A 26,232-nucleotide genomic window follows, 5' to 3' on the forward strand; every position below is an offset into this window, starting at 1 on the left:
AATTGCATTTAGCTTATTAACTGAATATATGTGTTTCATCATCATAAGAGGAAATTTATACACATGCTCCCAAGCTTAGATGAAGTCATTGGGTTTGATTCACCACTATATTACTCTACTTTTACAGTGAGGAGGCTTCATTAAGATCAACTGGCATAAAGCTGAAGCAACTGAATAGACTCTCAGGTCCATGGTGACACTCAGGGTGTAATACACTATATGTTCAGACTTGTTTTTTTTTAAGTTGTATTTTAATAATCCAAAAATATGTGTAAAAATTAGCATGTTCTTATTTTAGTATAGAAGTGATCAAAGTGCAGAAGTTATTTAAATATACTAAATATTTGTCATGAGCATACCGCTGTGTGTGGGTTTTTCTGCCTGCTTGTGGAAAAAATCTGGAAGGAAGTTGGTGTACTGAAAAGATAATATTGTTTTCATTGTTCCTTCAAAGCACTTTCCTCCTCCATACACACAATCATTTCAAAAACTTGGTTATTTCCTAGAGGACAAGCTTTCTTACCAAGAAAAGCCACACAGTTAAATGTACCGTTCCAGAAATAATGTTTTGAAAACTGAACCTGTTTTATGAAAGAACTCTTTACGTTTTTGCCAAGAGTTTTTCTGCTGGTGCCTGTTAACTTTTGTCCTGTAAAAACATAACAGAGTAGACTATTTTTTTTTAATTTGGTGGGGGGCACTAGAAGCCTTTTGGTAAACATATAATTGACAATACTGTGTGTAGGTGTGTTCCCTCAGTTCGACGAGGGCAAGCATTTGCTGTTCTGTGTACGTAGTAGGACAGATCCTCAAATGGAGTAAAATGATGTGCATTATCACTGAAGTTAATGGAGCTACGCTTATTTGCATTAGCTATTCTTAACTATGCTGGTGAAAATCTGAAGACAGCAAAATTACTCTGAATTTATATAGGTATAATTTAGAGCAGATTTTAACACATGATCATTTGAAAGTTGAGATTCGGTACAAGTTGGAGTGAGAAAGACATTTTAAAGCATTTATTGTACATGAGTCTGTTGCATATATGCACCTTTACACTTTAGCTTTATGGGTCCCCTGAGGGTCATCCATAGTGACTGTAAATTGTTTTCACATTTGCCTAAGAGTCACATTTTTAGTTCTTAGAAAACTCTTGTCAAGTTTCCTCATAAATCTGAGTAGCCTTCACTATAAAAACGTAGGTAAATGATTTGAGTCAGATCGTGGGCCTATCCTATACACAAAGGCAAAAGGAGGAGTATGATTCTCTTCTCCATCCCCAATATTTTTGCTGCAGGCAGAGAGAAGGTGGGCCAGAGTACTAATCTGGTATTGGTAAGTGCTAGTAGCAGTTTATTACCTACAAGGAACAAGGGAAGAGTAGGGAAGGAATTCTCTCTCCTAGGACTTGTCTCCACAGAACATTACTCAGGTTTAAGTAAGCTGTGATGTTGCATTGATTTATAACATAAGAACAGCCATACTGGGTCAGACCAAAGGTCCATCTAGCCTGGTATCCTGTCTGCCGACAGTGGCCAATACCGGATGCCTCAGAAGGAGGGATCACAACAGGTAATCCTCACATGATCCCTTCCCTGTCACCCACCTCCAGAGAAACAGAGGCTAGGGATACCATTCCTGGCTAATAGCCATAGATGGACCTAACCTCCACGAGTCAATTTAGCTCTTTTTTGAACCCTGTTAAAGTTCTAGCTTTCACTGTATACTCTGGCAAGGAGTTCCACAAGTTGACTGTGTGCTGAGTGAAGAAAAACTTCCTTTTGTTTGTTTTAAACCTGCTGCCTATTAATTTCATTTGGTGATCCCAAGTTCTTATATTGTGGAAATAAGTAAATAACTGTTCCTTATTCACTTTTTCCATACCAGTCATGATTTTATAGACCTCTATCATATCCCCCCTTAGTCTTCCCTTTTCTAAGATGAGAAGTCCAAGTCTTTTTAATCTCTCTTCATATGGGACCCATTCCAAACCCTTTATCATTTTTGTTGGTATTGGAAAAGGTTCAGAAAAGGGAAATATATCTTTTTTGAGATGAGGCGACCACATCTGTATGTAGTATTCAAGATGTGGGCATACCATGGTTTTATATAGTGGCAATAAGATATTTTCTGTCTTATTTTCTATTCCTTTTTAATGACTCCTAACATTCTCTTTGCTTTTGAGTGCCGCTGCCCACTGAGTGGATGTTTTCAGAGAACTATCAGCAATGAATGACTCCAAGATCTCTCTCTTGAGTAGTTGTGGCCAAATTAGTCCCCATCATATTGTATATATAGTTGGGATTATTTTTTCCGATGTGCATTACTTTACATTTATCAACATTAAATTTTATTTGCCATTTTGTTGCCCAATCACTTAGTTTGGTGAGATCTTTTTGAAGCACTTCACAGTCTGCTTTGGTCTTAACTATCTTGAGCAGTTTGGTATCATCTACAAATTGTGCCACCTCACTGTTTACCCCTTTCTCTAGATCATTAATAAATAAGTTGAATAGGATGGGTCCCAGGACAGACCGTTGGGGAACCCCACTAGTTACCTCTCTCTGCTCAGAAAACTTACCATTTATTCCCACTCTGTTTTCCTGTCTTTTAACCAATTATCAATCCCTGGTTAAATCCCTTCCCTCTTATTCCATGACAATTTACTTTACTGAAGAGCCTTTGGTGAGGGACCTTGTCAAAGGCTTTCTGGAAATCTAAGTATACTATATCCACTGGATCCCACTTGTCCACATGTTTGTTGACCCCCCCTCAAAGAACTCTAGTGGATTAGGCATGATTTCCTTTTACAGAAACCATGTTGATTTCCCCCAACAAATTATATTCATCCATGTGTCTAACAATTTTATTCTTTACTAGTTTCAACTAATTTGCCTGGTACTGATGTTAGAGTTGCCGGTCTGTAATTGCCAGGATCACCTCTAGAGCCCTTTTAAATATTGGTGTCACATTAGCTATCTTCCAGTGATTAGGTACGTAAGCTGATTTAAAGGATAGGTTACAAACCACAGTTAATAGTTCTGCAATTTTCCATTTGAGTTCTTTCAGAACTCTTGGATGAATGCAGTCTGGTCCCAGTGACTTGTTACTGCTAAGTTTATCAATTTGTTCCAAAACCTCCTCTGACACCTCAATCTGGGACAATTCCTCAGATTTGTCACCTAAGAATGGCTCAGATTTGGGAATCACCCCCAAACCTCAGCCATGAATTTAGTTAAACTGGTGCACCTTTGTGAGTAAACCAGGCTTTAGAGAGAGAAAACCTTTCCTATCAATTTCATGCCAATGCAATTCTCCCATAATAAACATTCATTGGACAGCTACCTACTGCAGGAAATTATAAAAGCACTTTTCTTTCTGAGTCACTGTGAACCAGTGCCCTGTGATGAAAAGAATCCTGTCCTGATGAATTGTCTTCAAGTCTTCTCTCTGAATTAGCACTTGATTCATTGCCCTAATAAATGATGACTATGGACACACAAAATATTGTACAGCTGAGGAAGTTGAGTTGAGAAATAAAAGCAAGGTCCCAAATCACATTCAAGATTCTGTAGCACTTTTCATAAGGAGTATTGCTATGAGTTAATGAACAATGCAGTACTATTGTGCATTATTAAACAGCTGCTAGATTTTATCTCCGAGGTGGCTACCTTTCAGTGATGGGTGATGTGATTCCTTTTGTGGTTTGTCTATTGGTTCAAATTAATACAATATTTTTGAATTCAAGGCAAAAATATTTTATAAATATAAAGCATTGTTCTCCCTAACAAATCCTGTGTAGGTAAAACTTTGTAACTTATTCATATATTAATGTGTGTGTCAGAAATATATTGACTTGACTTCATAACAATTTTGTCAATGATGTAAAAAATATTATTATTTTTGTATTTGTCATACGTGGTATTAATAACAGAAAGAGTGGCTTTCTCTTGTATTTTCACATTTTATGTGAAGGAGTGAAGTTAGAAAAAACATATAATATAATGTATTCTGACTTTTTAAACGTATATAGAGAGCATGGATATTGGATATTTTTTGCGAAATACACTTTAGTTAAATACTTCAAAGATTATGAGGTGCTCAGATATGGGGGGCATAGCAGTACCAAAGAGAGATAGTAAATCATATTTATAACTTGTCTTTTAAACATGTTGTTAAAACAAACAAAAATTACACTTCAGGTCCAAGTGCTATGCCATGCATAAAGCTTTTGTTCCTTGAGCTTAGCCTGAAGATGACAAGCTTTGCATATTCTTAGCTGTTGTTTCCTTTTATTGCATTAGGTATGTCTGGGGTGACAGGCACAGCGCTGAGAGAGACCTCGTTCATTAATCGTAGCTTATCTGCTCTATCAGATGTACTTGGAGCACTAGCAGAGCAGCGCTCTCACGTGCCATATAGAAACAGCAAACTTACTCACCTACTCCAGGATTCCATAGGTAATTTTCTTTGCCTTTTTATGTAACAAAGCTGAATTGAATTTTTTCTTCCAAACTTTTCTTCACATTTTGTTAGGAAAACAGTTGTTGTTGTTGTGTGCGTGTGCTGATCTTTTCCCATTGATGTTGTGTAGCATGGTAGAACAATGGTTCTAAGCATGTGGTGTGGAACAGTTTTGTGTGGGAGGCTATGGCAAGGCACTAGGAGTCAGAACTCTGGGGTTTGGCTCTGGATTCTCTTCTCACTTTTTTGCTGAAGTCACTTAACTTTCCTGAGTCTTGTTATTTTCATTGGTAAATTGAGATAACAACAGCGACCTATCTTGGAAGATGTTGTGGGGCTTAATTAATTAATTTAAGGTTTAATACCTTGTGATTTGTAAAAGTTAAGTTTAACTCTTCCTGGGTTTTGTTGATACACTATGTCTGAGAAATTTGCAGATTTCATGGGTGTTCTCTTTACCCAGAATTAGGGATGTTAGATATCATGTAACTGAATAGACATGTAACCGCATGAAATCTTAATGGTTAAACAACTCGGTAGTCCCCACGTGTGGGGCTGGCAGCCTGGGCCCTCTTGCCCCACTCCTGGGGAGCTTCCTGCCTCCCTACGCTGCTGCCTCTCCATCAGAGGCAGCCATGGGGGTGGCAGGAGGAGCTGGTCTGCAAGGGGAACCAGTTGAAAAACATGCTGCCCTCATGGATGGGCTGCCTGCCGCCCTGCTCTACACAAAACAGCAAGGTGGGGACGATGACATGCTGGTCCACAAAGCTAGCTACCCATGTGTATCCGCTCCAGCCTACCTCCCTTACCCTCTTCACTGCTGCCTCTCTATCAGTGCAGTGGGGAGGGGTGCAGGCAGATCCAGTGCTTGTTGGGAGCTAGCTTTTAAGCCAGCTTCTCATGGGCACAGGTTCCTACTCACGCTCCCTTCCCCCACCCCCGAAAACAGAGGCAGCAAGGGGGGAAATGCGTGTAGTTGGCAAGATTAATCAATAAGCCTAGGCTTATTGGTTAATTGTGTAGTCATCTACATGATGACGTCCCTACCCAGAATGCATAATGCCAAAACAATGCATGGAGATACCTGGGCATCGACTTAGGCATTGCAACTCCTTTTGGTGTTTGGATGGGCTGTTGTACTCTTAACATTTCATCCAAATGTATGGTAGCAATAGCAAATATCAGTGTAACCCACTGATGAGTGTATTCTACAGGTTTGTTCTGTGTCCTACCCACAAAGCATATTATTTTATTATTCTCCCTATCTAAGGGTTATAGGATCAGGCTGTAGTAGCTTATGCTTTTAGCTTTTGAGCTGTCTAGTTCAATCTCAAGTATAGTATCTATAATATGAAATGATTTTCCAAGAGGATATTGTATTTTTTGCCCCTGAATTCTAAATCCACCTCTTCTTGCAGCACAACTTTGGCAAATCGGTATATCATGTGAAAGGCAAAATATCTGTTGCAATTTTTTGAATGGGATAAAATGTGCCTATTTTCAAATTCTGAAACGTGAGACAGAGAGTGATGAAGGGATCTGTTTGGGCAAGTGAGTCAAAAGATGTGGGCTTTAATGCAAGTTTTATTATTTACATGTTGTAGAATTTCGGACATGTTACCTAACCTTTGAGCTAGAGTTTCCATCCTGTGACACTACCAGTCATGTCAGTTGTTGTTATGCACGATTTCAGGAATGTCCTTAAGCTTTCACCATTAGCCCTTAATTGTTAAATCTTCCTTTCTTGCAATACTTAGATACAAATGAAGCTTTTAGATATACTGATTTTACAAATACAACAAAGCAATTATACCCAAAATGTATAACCCCAAATTATATCCATAATGAAAGGCACAAAAAGTTCTATATTGCAAATTGTGAAAAATGACAATAAATGATGTAGAGAGGTGAATGGTTGACCAGTTACCTGGGAAGCATCACCCTTACCAGGTGATGCTTGCCAGTTAACTGGTACCTGGGAGCGGCTCCCCCCAACCTGTGCAGGTTGGTAGGAGCAGCAGCGGCAGCCCCATGCAGAGGGGCATCTCACTTAATCGATTAACTAGTTAGACCTAAGGTCTAACCAATTAACCAAGATTTTATATCCCTAAAATGATCAACCAGCTAAATGAAACAATTCCATATGGCTTTATTGTAATGGCTCACATGCTTTCAACAGTTCTGTTTGTGTAGTGCTGATTCATAGAATTGACAACAACCTACTGGGGTTTCTGTGCAGTTCAGCAGATTTATTGAAAATAAGTATGTTTGTGGGTGTCCGTTTTTTTATTGTTTCTAGGGGGCGATGCTAAATTGTTGGTGATGCTGTGCGTCTCCCCCTGCCAGAAGTACTTAACAGAATCGCTGCAATCCTTGGGATTTGGAACTCGTGCTCGGCAAGTTCAGAGAGGACAATTCAAGAAAAGAAATCCACCAGTGTCAAGCAAATCAAAATAAAAGCTAAGGCTCCTGTGGATTAAAGTATTATTAATGAGTTCCTTACACTGAAATGTATCTTGTCACAAAGCCATGCTTTAAGATATAAAATGCCAGTTAAAATAAAATACTCCTCAGTGTGGCATTAGCAAAGCCATAAACTTGCTGATAATGTTCTTGCTCCAGAAATAACAACAGGTATTGAAAATAGCTACCAGGAATGACAGATGAGATGGCCTAGAAATATATTATGCCTTTTCAGGCAGCAACGTCAGTACACAGTTTTAGAGCAAATATTTAATATTGTCAAATAAACAATCAAAAGTGCACTGATCCTGGACAGTTCATACTGGAAAGGCTGAATCTATGTCCTATTAGTTCAGTAAAAGACACAAGGCTGTCGTTATTCTGTTTCATTTCAGTATCTAAAAATTTGTGGGAATACGTGGTTTGGTGTTTGGGTTAAAATTAGCCACATGTCATTTTGCTAACTTGCTCTCCTCTATCTAGCATTGAGTTATTCCTAATCCATTACTATTCCCCTAAGAAAAAAAACTAACACAACCTAACTCAAAGTACCATGCTTTAACTAGTCGGCCTAGGGATGTAAATGGTTAACTGGTTACCTGCTAAGCCTTAGGCTTACCAGGTGGATAACTGGTTAACTGGGCCAGGGACTGCAGCAGCTGTGGTGACGGTGACAGCCCCAGCTCCAGGCCAAGGCAGAGGGACCTGAGCCGGCCACTGAAGCAGCAGCCCCAGCCTTGGTGGGGGCAGGGGAATTCCAGCACAGCCCCACTGCAGTCCAGGTGGAGCCAATGGGACCCTGGCTTGGCCGCACAGAGCTGTAGCTCTGCCCCACATGGGGGTAGGAGGACTCTGGCCATGCCATGTGGCAGCCCCAATCCTATGCCCCAGGTAGGACCTGGGCTGGGCACCCCAGGATCACAGTTAAATATTTTGTTTAACCAATTAACTGTTTAACTGCTGTTTTACATCCCTAACTAAGGCAGGGCGTACTGCCCATGTGAGTTTTCCACTTCAGCTGCTGGTGCGTCTTCATGCCTGTGATCGGAGATTTTTTCTAGGAGTGCCCTGCCTTGCCCATGCAGTAGTGTTCCCTTGTGCCATTAGTGTCCATTGATTGTTCACATGGCGCCTCAATTCCTTCTCTACTGTCCTCAGGAGCAAACATACCTCCCCACAGTTGCCCTCTTTTGACCTAAAATGACAAACAATTCAGAAAGTTCTTCAGTTTTCACCTTGATCCGTTTTCCCATTTTTTCTTACAATTTTTTTTAAGTTTGTTTCCCACCATTCTCCCCCAGTTCAGCATGCCTTGTTCTCCAGGATTCAAGAGGTGTTACTCCTGCAGAGACCCCTTGCCCATCTCTAACAGTCACTCCTCCTGTATAAAATGCCTGGGAAAAGGCCATCTCTTCCAGATGTGCCCGCACTGTTCCAATCATACAGCATGGGCAAGACGAGACTGAGGAAACCGTCTGAAGACCTTCCTATACGAAAGGTCTCTTCAACCAACTCAAGAGGACTCTCCCTCCTCAGCGAAGACCCAAGACAGAGGGAATACTTCAGCTTTGGTGAAGAAGTGTCCCACCTTCTATGCAGACAAGGTGAAGGGAAAGGCCAGGACATCCCTGGCCAGATCCTTGACTACACGGAGCTCTTCTAGAGCTAGTACCACTGATAAGCCCAGCACCTCGCCAGCAAAAGATACTGCGTCACACATATGCGTGCATTCTGAACCAAGGCACAAGTCCTCAGCCCTGACATCACTGATGGCGCCAGTGCCTTACAGGGCATCGAAGACAGAGCTTAAACTGGCACTGAAGCCTCCCTGTGCTGACATGCCACCTTTAAAGTCATTGACATCAACGCTGCCCCCGGCACCACCATTGGCATCTACCAGAAAGGCACTGCACAAAAGTGCACCGAGTGAACAAACCAAGATGGACTGCATGGTCAGTGCTGCATTCACCAGCATCATCAGCACATTCAGTTTATTTCCTCAGAACCACAGCACCATCCACAACATTTAGGGAGGCGGATATGGGACCACAGAGTAGATTCTCATCCCAGGACGACTCCTCAATTTAGAGACAACCTCCCTGGGAGTCGTGCTCAACCAGATCCACCCATGTGCCTCTTTCCTTGCACTGGTATGGACACCACTAGCCATCCCCACCACCTCCATACCCACATCAATGTGATCCAGGCAGACCTTGTTCCCGTGCCTTCAACGACTGACAATCTCTGTTCCCCATGTGTTCCCACTACGTCACAACCTTCTATCCCAGCATCATGGCCATAATCTCCATCTAAACCCAGTAATACCTCTCCTCAAGGCCTGGCTCCTTCATGGCTCCATGATGCCGAAACTTCCTGTTCTGACAGGGTAAAACAAATACTAATTAACAGTCGATGAGCCTCTACCAGAAAAACCTATACTTATAAGTGGAAGAGGTTCTCCACGTGGATCAGCAAAAACACAACATCATCCCATCCTCCACCACTTCCCTACCAATGATACTGGATTGTCTCCTTGAACTACAGGAGATGGCGTCTCTCTCTCAGCTCAGTAGAAGTCCACACAGTGGCAACTGCAGCATTTCATGAACCGCTGGATGGGGTTTCCCTCTTTTTACACCCTATGACCAAATGTTTCCGGGGGGGCTTGCAAAGCACGTTTCTCACATTAAGACCATCCACCCCTTTGTGGAACCTCAACCATGTCTTTAAGAACCTCATAAAGTTTCATTTTGAGCCACTCTCCACATGCTTGTGGCGTCATCTCTCTATGAAAGTAGTCTTTCTCGTAGTGATCGCCTCCAGCAGGTGGGTTGGCGAGAGAGCAGCTTTGATGGCATACCCTCCTTACACAACTTTCAGCAAGGTCAAGGTTATACTCAAACCCCACTCAAAATTCCTCACAACAGTCCCTACACCCTTCCATATTAATGAACCAATCCACTTCCTGTATTCTTTCTAAAGCCGCACAATGACGTGATCCAAGCAATAGTACATACCCTCAATGTCCAATGCGCAATCACTTTCTACCTCGACAAGACCAAGTCCCGGAGGAAGTGCACAAGACTCTTCATCTCTTTTGTGAAATGATCAAAAGGACAAGCTGTCTCCTCACAAGTATTGAAATGGACCTCCTCTTGCATCTATATCTGTTATACTATCGATAACACGCAATCACCACCTGTTATTACGGTTCACTCCATCAGGGCAGTGGCATCGACCACAGCCTTCCTTAATAATGTCCCACCCGGGGAAATCTGCAGAGCAGCAACCTGATCCTTTAAACACACATTCGTCAGATACTGCGCTTTGATATCTGGTTTAATCCCAACTATATCAGTGGGACACACTGTCCTCTCCACTGTCTCCAGGACACAGCTCCAAAACCTGCCTCCACGAGATGGACATTGCTCTTTAAACACCTAAAGTGGAGCATCCACAGGGACAGCACTCAAAGAAAGTTATTCACCTTGTGCAGTAACAAGGATTCTTCGAGATGTGTATCCCCATAGGTGCTCCACTACCCTCCCTCCCTCCTTCCCTACTTTGGAGCCTCTTTGGGGCTATATCCAAGGTAGAGAAGGAACAGAGGTGCTGCGCACGCAATCAACAGACACTAATGGTATGAGGGGACACTACTGCACATGCATGGTGCGGCAGGGCACTGCTAGGAAAAATCTCCAACCACTGGCACAAGGATGCGCCAGCACCTAAAGTGGAGCACCTATAAGGGGACACATCTCAAAGAACCCTTGTTACTGCACAAGGTGAGTAACTCTCTCTTCTTGGTCTGTTCAGAATGGCTGACAGCTCCCCCTGCCAGGGCTTGCAGTGCTTACAGGGAAGACATCAGCTGTTTTGAGCAGCAAGATGCGCCTCTGGCGGAGGGAGGTGGGGCAAAAGACTTCATATGTTTCCCCACCTTCAGGCCTCAATTGGCCTTGGGGCAGGAGAGTGTGTGAATTCTCCCTTCCCCCCCAGTGGTGCACAGTACAACAAACTTCAAAATGGCTGGTGGTTCTCTCTAGTTGCTGCGCAACCCTGGCAGGGGTTGAGAAAGTTTTCGTGCTCCTCTATCCCCCAGGCCCTACTCCCAGTTGCGATGATTGGCCTGGGGGTGGGGGAAGCCTGGGACTGCTGCAGGACCGAGCCTGCCTCAGGGACCCTATTCGGCTGCTGGCTGGGAGCCACCTAAGGTAAGTGACTCCCAGCCAGAGACTGCCTCCGTCACCCCCAACCTTTCCCATTTCCCAACTCCCTGCCCTAGGTCACCATCCAAATCCTCTGCACACATCCTGCCTCAGGTCACAATTCCCTCCTAAACCCTTCAGCCCCTGCTACACCCCCTCTTCCACCACCTCTCCCAGGTCAAAATTCGCTCCTGCACCTCTACTCTCTCCTGGACCCTACGTCACAATCCCCTTCTTCACCTACATACTTCTCAGACCCCACACTCTCTCTTGCACCTCAGTCCTCTGTCCAAGTTCCCTTCTGCACTCGAGTTCTGTCCCAAACTCCACACCCCCTCCACAAAGCAGTGTGGCCCTTGACCACTTTCCAAAATCATGGAGTGGGCCCTCTATCAAAAATTATTGTCCACCCCTTGTTCTAGCTGCTTTTGTCATCTTTCCTGTGCTGAATGTGTAAGATGACGGGTTGATGTTTGTGAATGAAATTACATCAAGGGAGGAGTCTTAAGCAATGTCAAATACCATTAAAGATCAAAAGCAATTTTGAGGTATGTAGTTGGGTTTTATTAACATTTAATGTGTGTTATGTGCTGTTTGAATGCTCAGCAGAGGCCTGTGATTCACTCTGACTTTTTCCCTCTAGGGATTTTACTGCCTCCAGACAGGGATAGAGGTCACTGGTGGGTCACTATGAGGAGTCTTAAATTGCATTTGCCTATGTGAAATACTTGGGCTTATAGTGCTCCGAATCTCTTAACCTTCACAAGCATAAATATTTATCCAGAGATTATATAGCATACTACTATTGGAATTTCAGTTTTGAATATATACCAGCTGCTACATTGCACGTGGTGTTTTAGTATTGTCTCTGATCCTCAGTATATCAATTGTGTGATGTGAGAGATCTCATTTTCCTAATCATGCAGCCAGGTTAAAATTCCTGAATTGGCTTTACATGAGTTTTGGCTATAACACAAGAAAGAGCTAATCATCTTCTGGGTGGGAATTTGTTTTCATGTGGCAGGAGAGGACATAATGATGTCCTAGACTTGCTAAAATAATCAGAGGAGAAAGGATTGGACTGAGCAATGTTAGCCTATAAAATGAAATGCACATTATAAAATCATGTGGGATTTAGACACCTAGATGCTTTCAAAATCCCACTTAGCATCTATCTGCATCTTTAGAGACCTAAATGCCTTTGAACATCTGGCCTTAAGGTATTTCTGAAAATGTTATCTCCAAACTTGATTTTCTCTGAAACTCTTATATCCTTGTTGAGGCTTTTCTTCAAAGCTAGATATTTATTTACAAAAGCTACATGATACAAAAACTAGCAATAATGTATTGTTAAGGTTGAAAAAATCAAGTCTTGAAGTGTCAGCAAATATCAGAAGTTAAAGTTTCTACATTTACATAAAATTCTGCCAGATTGTACATATGTAGCATTTTCTATTCATGTTTTCCTTGTTACCTCAGTGTATAACTCTGTTTGATCTGTATTATTACATGAGCAGGATACGCAGTGCAACAAAGTTAATATTACTGTAGAAACCTCTAGTTTTGGAATTTCCTGCTTATAAGAGTTTAATTCCTCAATCTTTGTGTTGTATTTAATGTCTCTTTATTTTTATAGTGGGGTATGCGTGGGGGAGACAGACTGCTTTTGAATTGTAACATGTACTAAATGGCTTTAATATAGCAATGTAAGTTAAAGTCTGTTATGCTGTATGAGTCCTTGACATCCTCTTAAGGAAACACAGGGAGATCTAAATTGATGTAACATACATGCTGAGGACCAGAAAAAGGTATAAGTTAAAAGATGTGGCCTACTTTAATTTACAAGTTTATACACTCTCCTGGTGGATGCTTTTCTTTTTATTCTTCCCTTCTAACCTTAAGGCCTTGTCTATGCTAAAATTCCCTCCATAGTAGAGCTCACAGTTTTCATAGGGCTGATAGATTGCAATGTGGTTAATGTACTGGGTCTGGGGCTCAGTGGAGTAATAATATATATGGTTTTATCCTAATTATGGTGTAACATTGTTTAGTTGTTAAAACCCTCGGGTTGCTGCTAAAGGCAAAAGCACCATGTGGAACCCAGCGTGAGCTGGGAACACCCCTCCTGACCCCAGGCTCCACACAGCGCTGCCGCTTTGCAGTACCCCCACCTCGCTGCCTCTTTCTGATACAAGCAACAGGGTGGGGGAAGCTACTAGTCAACTATCACACCAATTATCTGAAAATGTGCTTAACCGATAGTCGACTAGTCCTTCACATCCCTATTGTAAACCTGTATTATAACTCTGTTATGGTACCCATGCTAAACCCTTCATAGGAGTATGGGGAGAATAAGTTTATTAGTGTTTCAGATAGTACTGTATTGGAGCCATGAAAGTTCCTAGATAGAAATATGGTGTGTCGGGATTGTACTAATAACAATCTAAGAGGATTAATGTGTCTTAAAAGGAGTGATATTTTATTATGAAAAATCCAAGTAAATTAATGGTTAGAATTATAAAATCATAACTAGCGTACAATCTGGGTAAGAAACTCCTAAAATAGGGTAAAATCTTAATTAAGCTAAAATAACTTAAAGTTTAGCTGTGCGCTCTCTGTAGCATTGCTGCTTTACTCTATTTTACTTGCTCTGGTCAATGCTGTTCAATTAAACTGTTGGGGCACTGATGTTTGGATGTGACCATCCCGGCAAGTAATGTTTGTGCCCTCACTTGTGCTGGAATAGGCCATTGACATTTATACACTGCAGCTATTCTTGTTGAACATTGAGGCTGTCTCTACATTGGCACAATCTTACACCAAAGGGGCCGCTTTTGCGCAAAAACTTGCTGCCTGTCTACACTGGCAGGGAGTTCTTGCGCAAGAACACTGATGTTCTAATGTGTGAAATCAGTGCTTCTTGCGCAAGAACTATGATGCTCCTGCTCAGGAATAAGCCCTCTTGTGCAACTGTTCTTGCACAAGAGGCCAGTGTAGACAGGCAACATGAATTTCTTGCGCAAGAAAGCCCGATGGATAAAATGGCCAGCAGAGCTTTCTTGCACAAGAGAGCATCTACACTGGCACGGATGCTCTTGAGCAAAAGCACATCTCTTGAGCAAAGGCACATGCCAGTGTAGACACTCTCTTGCGCAAATACTTTATTCCGGAGGATTGCGCCAGTCTAGACAGGTAGACTTAGGGCAGCTAGGTGCTTCTGAAAAATATTATCCCTAAGTAAGTGATTTTTTCTAAGGTTCTGAGCACCAGTAGTGCCTGGGGACTTAAGTGGACCTGTAATTGTTTACGCTTTGCAAATTTGGTTGGAACTTTTTTTTTTTTTTTTTTAAAGGGATAGTTAACTGTCATGCCTCTTTGGGCAATTCTTAAACTCAACTTCAGCCTTTGTTGAAGTTCAATTTTATTTGTACGTGTATATTTTTTATATTTATTGTCCACACATAGCTTCCTGCCTTGGTGCAGCCACAAGTAGCTACACCACAGAGAAAGGCAGTTACTCATTTTAACCAGGGCTTGGAAAACCATAATTAGTACTGGAGTGCTCACAAAAATGTTTAATTTGTTTTAAAATATTCATCACTGAAGCAATTTTATTGAAGTTCTTTTCCAAACCACTACAGCTCTTGAAAAGCTGCTGGTTACTGGAAAAAGTTTTATGCTCTTCCCAGTGGGCAGTAGTTGAAAGATAACAAGTTTGCAACTTTTCAGCTAACTAAAAAGACTGCAGTCAAGGGACAGACTGTCTCAAACCACTTGGGATGCTAAAAGCATCCTGGCCTCTGACTTCATTTTGCCTGGGTGAGTGTAATTAATAACAGTCCCCAGGCAGTAAAACATACAGGCCATTTGCTAGACTAATGAGACTGGTCAGTGAACTCAATACAGGATGAAAATGGTCAAGGATAGATGGAGAGAGAGAAACATATCCAGTTCAGTCCAGGCATGTAACATGACCTCTGTTTTGTGCCTCAGTTCTGCATTTAGCCCATTTTATATTTTTCCATGTAGGTGTACATATACGCAGATTTTTCAAAGCCACATCCTTATAGACTAGTAGTTCAATATCTAAGTAGTGCACAATTGGGAAATTCATCTGTAAGGGAAAAAAATAGCTTTTACACTAGAAGTGGAAAGTAATCACTCTCAGCAAAGTACTAATGATAGGTCAGTGGGTCTTACAGAGACTAGGAGAAAAGGTGGGTGAGAGACAACAAAATACCTGAAGATTTAAAAAAAAAAAAACCTTTCAGAAATTATTACATTTAAATTGATGAAGAACATTGTTTAGCTCAGGATTTCCCAGACTTTTGAAATCTGGCTGCATTTGCTGAAAGGGTGCTGAATCATGCTTCCCCTGCCATCTAGGTTACACAGAGTACATTATGAAAACGTGAGCAATATCACCCTTATGTTCCTTTTTTACATGATTTGATAAACAATGAACTAATTAAAGATGACATTTAAAGTAACTTCACTGTCATCTGAGTTAGTACTCCCTTGAGATGAATGGACTAAGTAAAGCCTCCATGTTATTGGTTCAAGACTGCTGCAAATTCAGACAGTGGTCTCTATTGATTACACTTTGGTTATGATTGGTCATATTTTGAAGGTTTTATTTGCAAAGGACTTGTCAGTATACAGTATGAGCAAACTGTGTGGACACACTTATTTTGGATAAACAGTGCCCTATTTTGTTTTAGCTTTTCAGTATAAACCGAAATCAAAACAAGGTCTTCTGAAGCTCAAGTAAGTATCCACACAAGGGTTTTGCACTAACACAAGTAAATCAGTTTCTAAACAATCAGAGGATCTGGCTCTGCCTCACGTTTTCTTGATGTTTAGTCCTTCACGTGGCCAACACTTTGGACTGTTCTGCCTTAGTGACCTATATTTAAAAAAAAAATACTTCTCAGCCACTGATGGACTGATTCTGAGATTTCTGTCTAGTCCATGTAAGAAAATGGTATCTAACAATTTGAATCTGATTTTGAAAATGGTAGTTACAAAGATGAGTTTTGATGTTTAGGCTCTAAACTTGCAAATTAGTATGGATATCAAAATTCACCAGAAATGTTTAATGTACTAATAGTATGTGCATGAACTTATCAGCAATATCAAACTGTTTAGTATAATTCCTTTTCAGTTTATTAAGGACAGAAGGCACATCATGGTTTTAAACCCTACTGACCTTGATATTAATATTTTCATATCATTTATTCATCCATATAACAGATTAGAAATACATTAATCTGAAGTTATTTTCCTGCATGCTTATTATTTGTTATATAGTACATAGAAGTGGTGGATTTTTATTTTTGGGGTTTGTTCTTGTATTATAGCTAGGGAAATCAACTGTAAGGCCTCCACAGGAGTATTGTGTCTAGTTCTGGGCATCACATATCAGGAAAGTTCAGAGAAGAGCAACAAAAATGATACACACTTTTAAAAACATGAGGGAAGATTGAAAAAATGAGGTTTTTTTTAGTCTGGAGAAGTGAAGACTGAGAAGGGATAAAACAGTTTTTAAGTACATAAAAGGTTGTTACAAGGAGGTAGAGAGAAAAATTGTCCTCGTTAAGTTCTGAAGATGAGACAACAAGGGGCTTAAATTGCAGTGAAGGTGGTTTAGATTGGATATTAGGAAGAACTTCCTAACTGTCAGGATAGTTAAAACAGTGGAATAAATTGCCTACAGAGGTGTGGAATTTTCATCAGTGGAGGATTTTAAGAATAGGTTAGACATGTGAGAAATGGTATAATTATTTAGTTCAGTCCCATGCACTAAATATAGGACTAAATGACTTATTGAGGTCCTTTCTAATTCTTCTATGGAGGTGGTAGATTTTGACAGTCATGGTGGTTACTGTAGGTAAATCATGGAACTGGTGGTAGGTCTCAAGAAAGATACTCCATTTTCCTGTAATTTTTGTATTTGCCAAAATTCAAGTTAAGATAATATGCGGGAAGCAGGTGTTCAATGATTGCATAGAATGAGGGAAAGCAGCCACAGTGTGACAAAAATGGTCCATCTTTCATTTCATATCAATTGGATGTCACAGAAATTGCTGTGCCCTGTATATTGATAAAAGCAAAATCAAGATGTTACAGAAAAATAGTGTCTACAGCTGGATGCCTCACACCTTGCAAGCTGCAGTGATCCCAGTGTCCACAAGACAGTCTGGCTCTGTGAAGCCTTAGTGACTGGAGATGCGGCATGTTGTCTCGAGAACTGTGCACTAAACCCAGACTCATCTCTCCAACTACATTCAAGATGGGTGAATAGATCATGAAAGCAACTTTGACTGCAAAATGAGCATTCATTTAGCTGGAGTAAATGAGCTCACAGGGTACATCTACACAGCTTATTGCATAGCTTATTTCGAGAAAGCCTATTTTGAAATGCTGTCCAGCTGATTAACAGAGTACCCACAGAGAGGTTTGTGTTTCTCCTGGTGGTGCACATGCTTTGATGCACATGAAATTTATTCCACACATGAATCGAAAAAATTGGAACATTGTACATGACCTGTCTAAAGAAGTCGCTGTGGTATATCAAGACTTTAGTAAGGCTTGATACATTACCTTCTCATTAAACTAGTGAAATACAATCTAGATGGAGCTATTGTAAGGTGGGTACATAAATGGTTGGATAATAGTTCCCAAAGAGTTAATTATGAATGGTTCACAGTCATGCTTGAAGGATATAAGTTCTGCAGGGATCAGTTCTGGCCTCATCACTGATTTAGATAATGGCACAGTAAGCATGCTTATAAATTTGCTGATAAGAAGTTGGGAGAGGTTGCCAGTAATTTAGAGCATAGGATTATAATTCAAAACGAGCTAGACGAACTGGAGACATGATCTGAGGGACACTAAGGGTACGTCTAGACTACCGGGTTTTGTCGACAGAAGTTTTGTCGACAGTATCTGTCGACAAAACTTCTGTCGACAAAGAGCGTCTAGACACATTCAGTTCTGTCAACAAAGCAAGCTGCTTTGTCGACATGGCAGTGTAGTCTAGACGCAACCCTACAGGCAATAACACCTTCTGTCGACAGAACTCTGTCGACAGAAGGTGTTATGCCTCGTAAAATGAGGTTTACCAGCGTCGACAAAACTGCTGAGTTCTGTCGACGTTATGTCGACAGACCTCAGCGGTAGTGTAGACGCAGGTATGGTTTTGTCAACAAAACTCAGTAGTCTAGACACACCCTAAGAGGAGCAGATAGGGCCATCCTTCAGAGGTTTTATTCTCTACCTTGGAAGGCCCCAGAGTGTAGTTTGAGCAACTGATCTGTCCTAGAGTCTGTCACGTGAGAGGCTGCATGCATCTAGTTCTTCTTTCCTCTAGCTCCATATGTATTAAAGGATTATAAAAAAAGGGTTATGGAGCTGGAGCCTGCCACTTTCAGTAGACTAATTACATCTAACATACTCGCCATTTCATCTGAACCTACCAGTGCCACCAGATACCTTACCCAGTGTTTGGTAGAGATTTAGGATATGGAAGAGGACTTAGGTCAGAAAAATACAGAAAAAAGACAGATGTAGGAAGCAACCAGAATCGGGAAAGGCATGTATGTATCCTGTAGCAGAGCCTGTAAACCCATCCTTTGTTATGTGAATTGGCAAGCTCAAGGGACTTTTGGATCTGCAACTGCTGTCAGGTGGCTATATAAAAGCAATGATCCTGCACAGCTTTAATTCATTTATTTTTGACCAAAAGCATGTAACATTTCTCTCTAATGCAGGCTACTATTTCCCAAGTAGGGAGGTGATGGGTAACTGGTGGGAGCAGTCCCCACTGACCACTGGAGCTGTTAAATGTGGCATTTAACTGGTTAACAGCATTTTACATCCTTGGGCCCAAGCACCTGTCATGTCTAGATTAGACTGCAGTGTGCTGTGCACAGGGGCTACATATTAAAGCATTCAGAAAGTGAGGCTAGCACAGGATGCACTCCACATTAATGGAGTTTCTTGCTGAGAATATTGGTGTTTGAGGTATGGGATCAGCAGTATTCACCCAGAAGATAGTGATTAACATTGGATTTGGCCACTACACTCCTGAAGGCATGGCTGTACTAAAGCAGGGAGCAAGCTCCCCAGCCCAGGTGGACAGATTTGTTTGGTGTCACTTGAGCATTAAAATAGTGTGAATGTTGGGGGCTGGGCATTGCTGCTGTGTAGCTACCCAAGTTCAGATCCAGGGGAGTAGGCAGACTCGTGCTCAGGTAGGTAGCCCAAGCTATAGTAAGTGCTGCAACTGCCACAGGGCTATTTTCAGCACAGCAGAGCTAGTGGCTGTCTTACTTCCCTTCCGATCCTGTATTTCAATGATTCTGAGATACCTGGGAGAGAGACTTGAATATGCACTATTGGGACAGTAACTTGCCTAATTCTCCCTTGGTGATTGATTGCATCTGCAGCACATGACCTAAAATTCTCCCTTGGGTATAAACGGAGAGGTATCTATTGGCAGTGCTTGCAAAGGGAGGGATGCATCTTTGGAATACACTGCCACTCCAGGTGGTGTCAGGCCATGCTGCCAATTCAGTTTTTACTCTGGGCCTTGAGGAGGGAGCCGTGAGCTAAGGCTGGGACCCAAAACTGCTGTCCTATTTCTTCCTCCACCATCAGCATCAGTTTTAAGGAAGCTGTGGTATATTTAATATACAGCAAAGGTGACAAGGGGCCTGGATTGAACTTAGAAAGATCTAAAATAAAATGAATCTCCAGACTAGATATTACCAGTGAAATGTAAAAGTAAGGCATTGATACTAATACTTATCTGAAGGGTTTCGTTTTGTGCTTCACCCTAGGGTGAAAATTTCAAGTGGGCTAGTCAAATAATACAATTTGCATCAACTATTTGATTAATCAATAAGGACGCTTCTGCCTTCAAAGTGTAGCAACAGCCCCACTGTTGTTACACTTCAAAAGCAAAAGCACAGCAAGGAGCATGGGACCTGCTCTCCGTGCTGTTTCATAGCAACAGCGCTGCCTGGAGCCCAGGATCAGCTGCAGACTCCTGCTGACCCTGGACTCCACATGGTGTTGCCACTTATAAAACACCCCAGCTGCATCCAGACTGGCAAGATTTTGCACAAAAGCTCATATAACAGCTCAGTATTAAAGACCAACATGTTATTTCTTATTTAGGTACCTATGTCTTAAATGGGAGTTGTAGGGGCTCTCGGTCTTTGAAAATTAGACCAATTACCTACATGCCTGAATTTAGGTCAGTAATTACATTTCCATCCCTTCCCTTTCACGCTGGGCATTACAAACACAGGAAAGATGGGAGTTAAGATGGCTTGGCTCTCTTCTCTCAACATTACTACTTGCAGCAAGTATTATTTTTCATAATTTGCACCCCTCCCCTCTAGTTACCTAAAATTGTTATCCTGAGTGGGGAAGGTCACAGTCAACAGTTTATTTTCAGGCAAACACTATAAAAACACTTGATACCGTCTCTCATTGTCACACATCATACTTCTCTCTGGTTTTGTTTAAAATAAGTGCCAGTACAGAAATCCCTTGGAAATTGTGCCAGATGCTTTGAAGCTCTAATAGAACAAGTAGCTGAAAAAGTTTTGTCTTAAGAGCTTTGGTTTAAATTTCTGTGCAGCGGTGCAAACCTTATCCCTCTTCATGACTCCCACAGTGCTTTTTGGGTTGGTATTTAGAACTATGAACCCAGGCTTGGGGTTAAAGGTAACCACTTGTTCCAGAAATGGAAGAATTTAGTATGCCAGATGGGGTGCTCCCAGTTTAGCAGGTTTAGTCATGGACACTGAATACTGCTTAGCCCTATTTGGACATGGCATGCTAGAATACACAAGCTGTTTTTGATGTACATCATGTGTGCATTGATGAGTTTCATCTGGGTTTGAGATCCACTTTCTTTTAACACTTTTCTTACAGGTCTCATTTGGAGTAATCTCACCCCAGTGCAGGAGCCTGTTCAAGCATCTTGTGCTTAAATAGCACATACAGCTTTGCATGGACCTGCTTCACTGAGGTGAAGCCTTTGGCAGACTGCAGAATGCATTTAAAAAAGCAAAGCTATTTTATGCTCAGAGTGCTTAACCCTATAGCAACATGGTAATTATTCGCTTATACCTTTGAAAGTGTACTCGGACATCACAGAAGACCTAGAAAGACAATCGCTGCCCCCAAAGAATTTAGAGTTTGGGTGCTTAAGTCATTTAAGAACAGCCTCAAATACCATTGAAAGCTAAAGCCACTTGGGCACCTCTGCCACCGTGACAGGTATGACACTGCCCCCTCCACCTCCAGTGGTGCAAGATAGCCACTCCCCCTAATGTTCTCTCTCTAATATCTTAGTGAGAAGGCGTATGGGGAGCAGGTTGCTGGCAAGTAGTCCTGGTGTATATCACTATACTCGCACAACCCAGCAACTTAGTCTACACCCATAGGCATGTAAAGCTGCCATCATAGGTGGGGGGGAGGGGCAAAAAAGCACAAAGCTCTTTAGTAGGGGGGGCTGCAGAAGCCATGAGAGAGAGAGCAGCCAAAACTCCAGCTGCCAGCAGCCCAGGCCCCTAGTAGCTGCACTCGCTAGCCTCATAGGCCCTGCTTTGCTTTACTGTTCAGCACTTCCATTCCATTTGTGCTAGGATACAACACAACCCACCTTCAAGGCAGCTAATGTGCACCAATGTTCCCTCAAATGTTCTTCATCCACATGCTGAATAAATATTATATGCACAGCTGAACGTGCCTTGGTGCACCACCAGTAGAAACACATGCTGCAAACTGTGGGAGCTTTGCTAATCAGCTGGCACCATTTGAATCTCTCCTGGGCAGCGATAGGGATGTTAGATTGTTCAATTACACACTGTCTTGTAAGGGCTTCAAGTTTTGGCAATTACATGACTATTTGTTGGTCTCCAAAGAGGCAGCAGCATGGAGCGGCAGGCAGAGCTAGTCCACAGAGGCAGTAGCGAAGGATGCTCCCTGGGAGTGGGGCCAGCATACAGTCCCCGTGGACAGACGTTGCTCCGCAGCAACAGCAGCCCTTACCCATGATCCCATGGAACAGCCTCTGGCTGTGGGAATTCAGACCTAGGTGAATAGACAGGGGCTGCTACCACAGAGCAGCCTTTGCCTGCAGCAGCCTCCCCTGCTCCTGCCTCTGATAGAGGTCGCAGCAGAGGTGGGGAGAGGGAGGCAGGTAAGTAGGTCCATAGAGCCTGTGCACTGTCTCCTACCTCACAACTCCCCCTCCCCTGTATGGAGCAGCAAGGGGAGGGGCAGGGCTGCAGAGAAAGTTCCCTGTGCATAGCAGCTCATTCCTCTCTCTCCCCCTCCCCCACCCCCAACCCCTTTATTGGAGGGAGCAGGCAGATTTGACATGTGAGGAGCCTGTTTAAAAACCAGCTTCCTCTGAGCACTGTCTCCCACCTCCTGCTGCCTCCATACAAAGGGAGGGGGAAGTGCATTGTAGGCAACAGGATTAACAGATAAGCCCAGGTCTGTCAGTTACTGGGTACTCATCTACACTGTGATAGTCCTGACATCCCAAGCACTCATCTTACAGGGAACATTAGTATCCTCCCCTCCTTCATTCACAGCAGCAGAGGGTGCTATTCCTGTTCACCCAGTAACACAGTTGTCAATGTTAAATAGTGGTAGAAATGTAGCCGTGTTAGTGTAACTGAAACAAAAAAGTCTTTAAAGTGCTACACTGTCCTAACAAGATGGTTTCATAGGTGATAAGTAGGCCTAGTCCTGTTTTTTGTCAATGTTAGTAATTCTACTACAAGCTTTGCAGCTACAGGAGGAGAATTATGCAGTTTAGGATTGCAGGTGCATTCTTATGAGCTACAAAAAGATGACAACAGTGAGGTGTTTGAGCTGCTTATGAGTTTCAGAAGCGTTGAGTATCCACAGTGAAAATAGAATTCATGGGACCTAAGGTTTAATCCTGCTCATACCTGCCTTGTGGATAGGTGGATGAATAGAGAGCAGCTCAGTCTGCCTCAAGCAACAGAAAACAAGGCAATTGTCCTCATATGTTAGTACCAGCACTTGTTTTCAGCAGTAATTTTGTTTTGACTCTGGAAGTGGTTTGCTTTGACGCAAATTGGAAAGAAACATTTTACACACTGTGGCTGACTTATCGTGCAATGCATTAAGCAGAATCACATCCAGCTGCATTGCCATTGAGCCTGCTGTTATTCATGACATCAGCTTACAGCCCAGCATTGGCTCAGCACACAGCTGTCTGAAGTTGTATCAGTAAAATAAAAATCTACAGGGAACACAGGCAAGGGAGGGTGAGCCTTATAGGAAAGTTGTCCAGATACTACATCAATAAGCTCAGCTTCATGGTCAGACTTACACATATCCTCTTTGGAATGAGTCTCTTTGCACACATGGAAAAGCCATTTCTGGTACTGGGACAGAAGACCTAAAGCCCCAGTTCCTCCAAGGGCATTTAGTTATAGAAATGTTCAACATTGCAATGACTAACTGTTCAATGCTTGTGGGGAAAAAATAATTGGCACAGCAGTGTGATCCACAAAGCTGAGTTAGGTACCTAGGCTCCCTATACAATAAATGAGGAAAGAGAAATGCTCTTGAAGGCAATTCAGCTCCAAGGAAAGCGATTTTACTTTACCTTTATTAGGCCAACTTGCTAAGACAACCCTACACAGCACATGATCTGCCTCAGCTACCCATTGGAAAGGGTGTATCCAAACTCATGCTTAGCTCACAGAGTTCACTGCTTAAGTCCTGGTTTCAGGGAAGCACCAATTTCCATGATCTACATGCAGGAGCTCCTTTCCTGGAGCCAGGCTGCTTAGACACCCAAGTCTTTTTCCATGAAATGAGCACTTCCTTCTCCCTGTGACTCATCCCCTGGCCAAACTGGAAATCAGAGCCAGGCCCTGGTAAGAGCCAGGCCACTTTGGGGATCCCAACCCCTCTACCTCTTGCGGGCAGGGTGCCCAAAAGCAGTCCCTCACCAGCATCCTGGGCCCCAAGGTGTGCTGGGGTTCCCCACATGAGCCTGGGCAGTTTACCACACCCCAGCACCAGCTTCCAGCCTGAGGAATTCAACCTCAAGTCTCTTGTCTTAAGCCAGAGTCTTAACCACTAGACAAGCCTTCCACTAAGCCAGAGACAACCAAAACCAATGTAGCAGCTAGTGCCTAGCAGGTTCCACTGCTGCCTCAAAAGGAGGAGACAAACATAGGCAGCTAGTTATATGGACCTGAGATGCTCAGGCACTATGGAATATTCAGGGACGGGGAGGAGGGATGTTGGCTCCAGCAATGTTAACTGTAACAGCCTGAGTATGACTGTGATGAATTCAGAAGCTGGAAGCAGCAAAGAGTTCATTTATAAACAGGCAGGATGATTAAGGTAACAAAAGGCTTGCCATGAAAGTGAACTAAGGATTATTAGATGGTCCCAAAAGCAGTGTCAAGTACTCCAGTTAAAAGATAAGAAACAAAAGGCAGAGTTTTGCTAGGGAGTTTAGAGGCAGAGTTTGAGTTAAGATACACTTAACATTCTTTAAAACCAAAGCCACCTGATTTTAAAACTATAATCAAGAAAGGATATACTCTAGGAGTAAAAAGTGAATGCAGGCAGAAGCTCCATCAACAGAGTTGGGATAGAAATGTAGCCATGTTAGTCTGGGTGTAGCTGAAGCAAAATACAGGACTATGTAGCACTTTAAAGACTAACAAGATGGTTTATTACTTACTGATCGGGGCAGTAAGGGGGTGGGCAGGGACAAGTGACTAGTTGAGTTCCTACTCGACTACCCAATTAGCATTTGCTTATCAGATAGTCAATTAATTGACTAGTTGCTTACATCCCTATTTTGGAGCCGATGGTGGCTGAACTGGAAGAACTGAGGGGGGCAGAGAGGTTTGTAGGTGAGACTTTGTTACACAGAGTGGTGCTACTTCTGATCAGGCAGCCTCTGATGTGAAGAGGGTGAAACTGTCAGGGAAGAACATCCAGCTAGACAGAGGGTAATGAGCCCATAGGAGGAGCCAGTGGTCATGGTACATGTAGGTACTAATTATATAGGGAAGGATAGGAGAGAGGTCCTGGAGGCCAAAGTTTAGACTGCTAGGTAATAGATGGAAATCCAGGATGCCCATGGTAGCATTCTCTAAAATGCTTTCAGTTCCACATGCAGTTAGGCAGAACTGCAGGATCTCAATGTGGATGAGACCAATGGTTTATGTCCAAGAGATATAGATTTATTAATAACTAGAGAAACTTATGGAAAAGGGGGAGTCTACTGGGCTCCACCTAAACCAAAATTGAACTAGATTGCTAGCACTTAAAATTAAAAAGGGCTGGGGAGTTGGCTTTAAATGTCTAACATTTAAATGTTAATCTTTAAACTAAGGACTAGGGGAAAAGCAGACCAGTACAGAGGAGCACATGATTTGGGTAGACATCCCTTAGGGATGGGTTTTACAACAGTGATTCTCTATGTCCTAGTAAAGAGAACAGGATGGAAGAGGATACAACACTGGTAAGATCTGATGAGAAACAGTCAAATGACCAAAAACCAAAAAAGCCCCATTCAATCATACCACGTAATGGCAGAAAGCTAAGTGATGTTTTTGAAGTGCTTATACACAAACCCTAGAAGTCTAAACAACATGGATCAACTAGTGCTTCATGTTGAATGAAGATATTGCCATCATAGGCATCACAGAAACGTGGTGAATTGAGGGTAATCAATGGGACACAATAATACCAGGGTACAATATGTATATACGGTAAGGATAGAGCAGTGGGGTATGGCACTATATGTGAAAGAAAGCATAGAATTAAATGAAGTAATCTTAAATGAACTAAACTGTCCCATATGCTCTATGAATAGTAATTCCATGCTCTAAGAATATAGCAGTAGGGATACATTACCAAGCACCCAACCAGGATAGTGAAAGCGACTGAAATGCTAGGGGAGATTAGAGAGGCTATAAAAATAAACTCATAATGGGTACCCATCACCTCAGAAGATTCAGAGGTGAAGTTTGACACCCTAAGTAACTGCTTCTTGGAGCAGCTG

The 26,232-nt window shown here is 42.3% G+C and overlaps 1 protein-coding gene across 3 annotated transcripts in view; it reads left to right on the plus strand.

Moving 5' to 3' along the window:
* The window catches only part of KIF25 (kinesin family member 25), a 72,194-nt gene extending 54,154 nt beyond the window's left edge, over nt 1-18,040 (plus strand). The window contains exons 14-16 of one of the 3 annotated variants that reach the window (XM_075924667.1): nt 4,305-4,460; nt 5,883-6,015; nt 6,764-6,920. In XM_075924667.1, the coding sequence (XP_075780782.1) occupies nt 4,305-4,460; nt 5,883-6,015; nt 6,764-6,776 (302 nt within the window). In that variant the 3' untranslated portion in view covers nt 6,777-6,920. Of the gene's footprint in view, nt 1-4,304; nt 4,461-5,882; nt 6,016-6,763 lie in introns of all 3 variants that reach the window. The other 2 variants (XM_075924666.1, XM_006122926.4) reach the window with 2 other exon arrangements.
* Nucleotides 18,041-26,232: the final 8,192 nt, after the last annotated feature.

This window comes from Pelodiscus sinensis, chromosome 3, assembly GCF_049634645.1.
Source record: "Pelodiscus sinensis isolate JC-2024 chromosome 3, ASM4963464v1, whole genome shotgun sequence".
In the NCBI taxonomy this organism is placed as follows: domain Eukaryota; kingdom Metazoa; phylum Chordata; order Testudines; family Trionychidae; genus Pelodiscus; species Pelodiscus sinensis.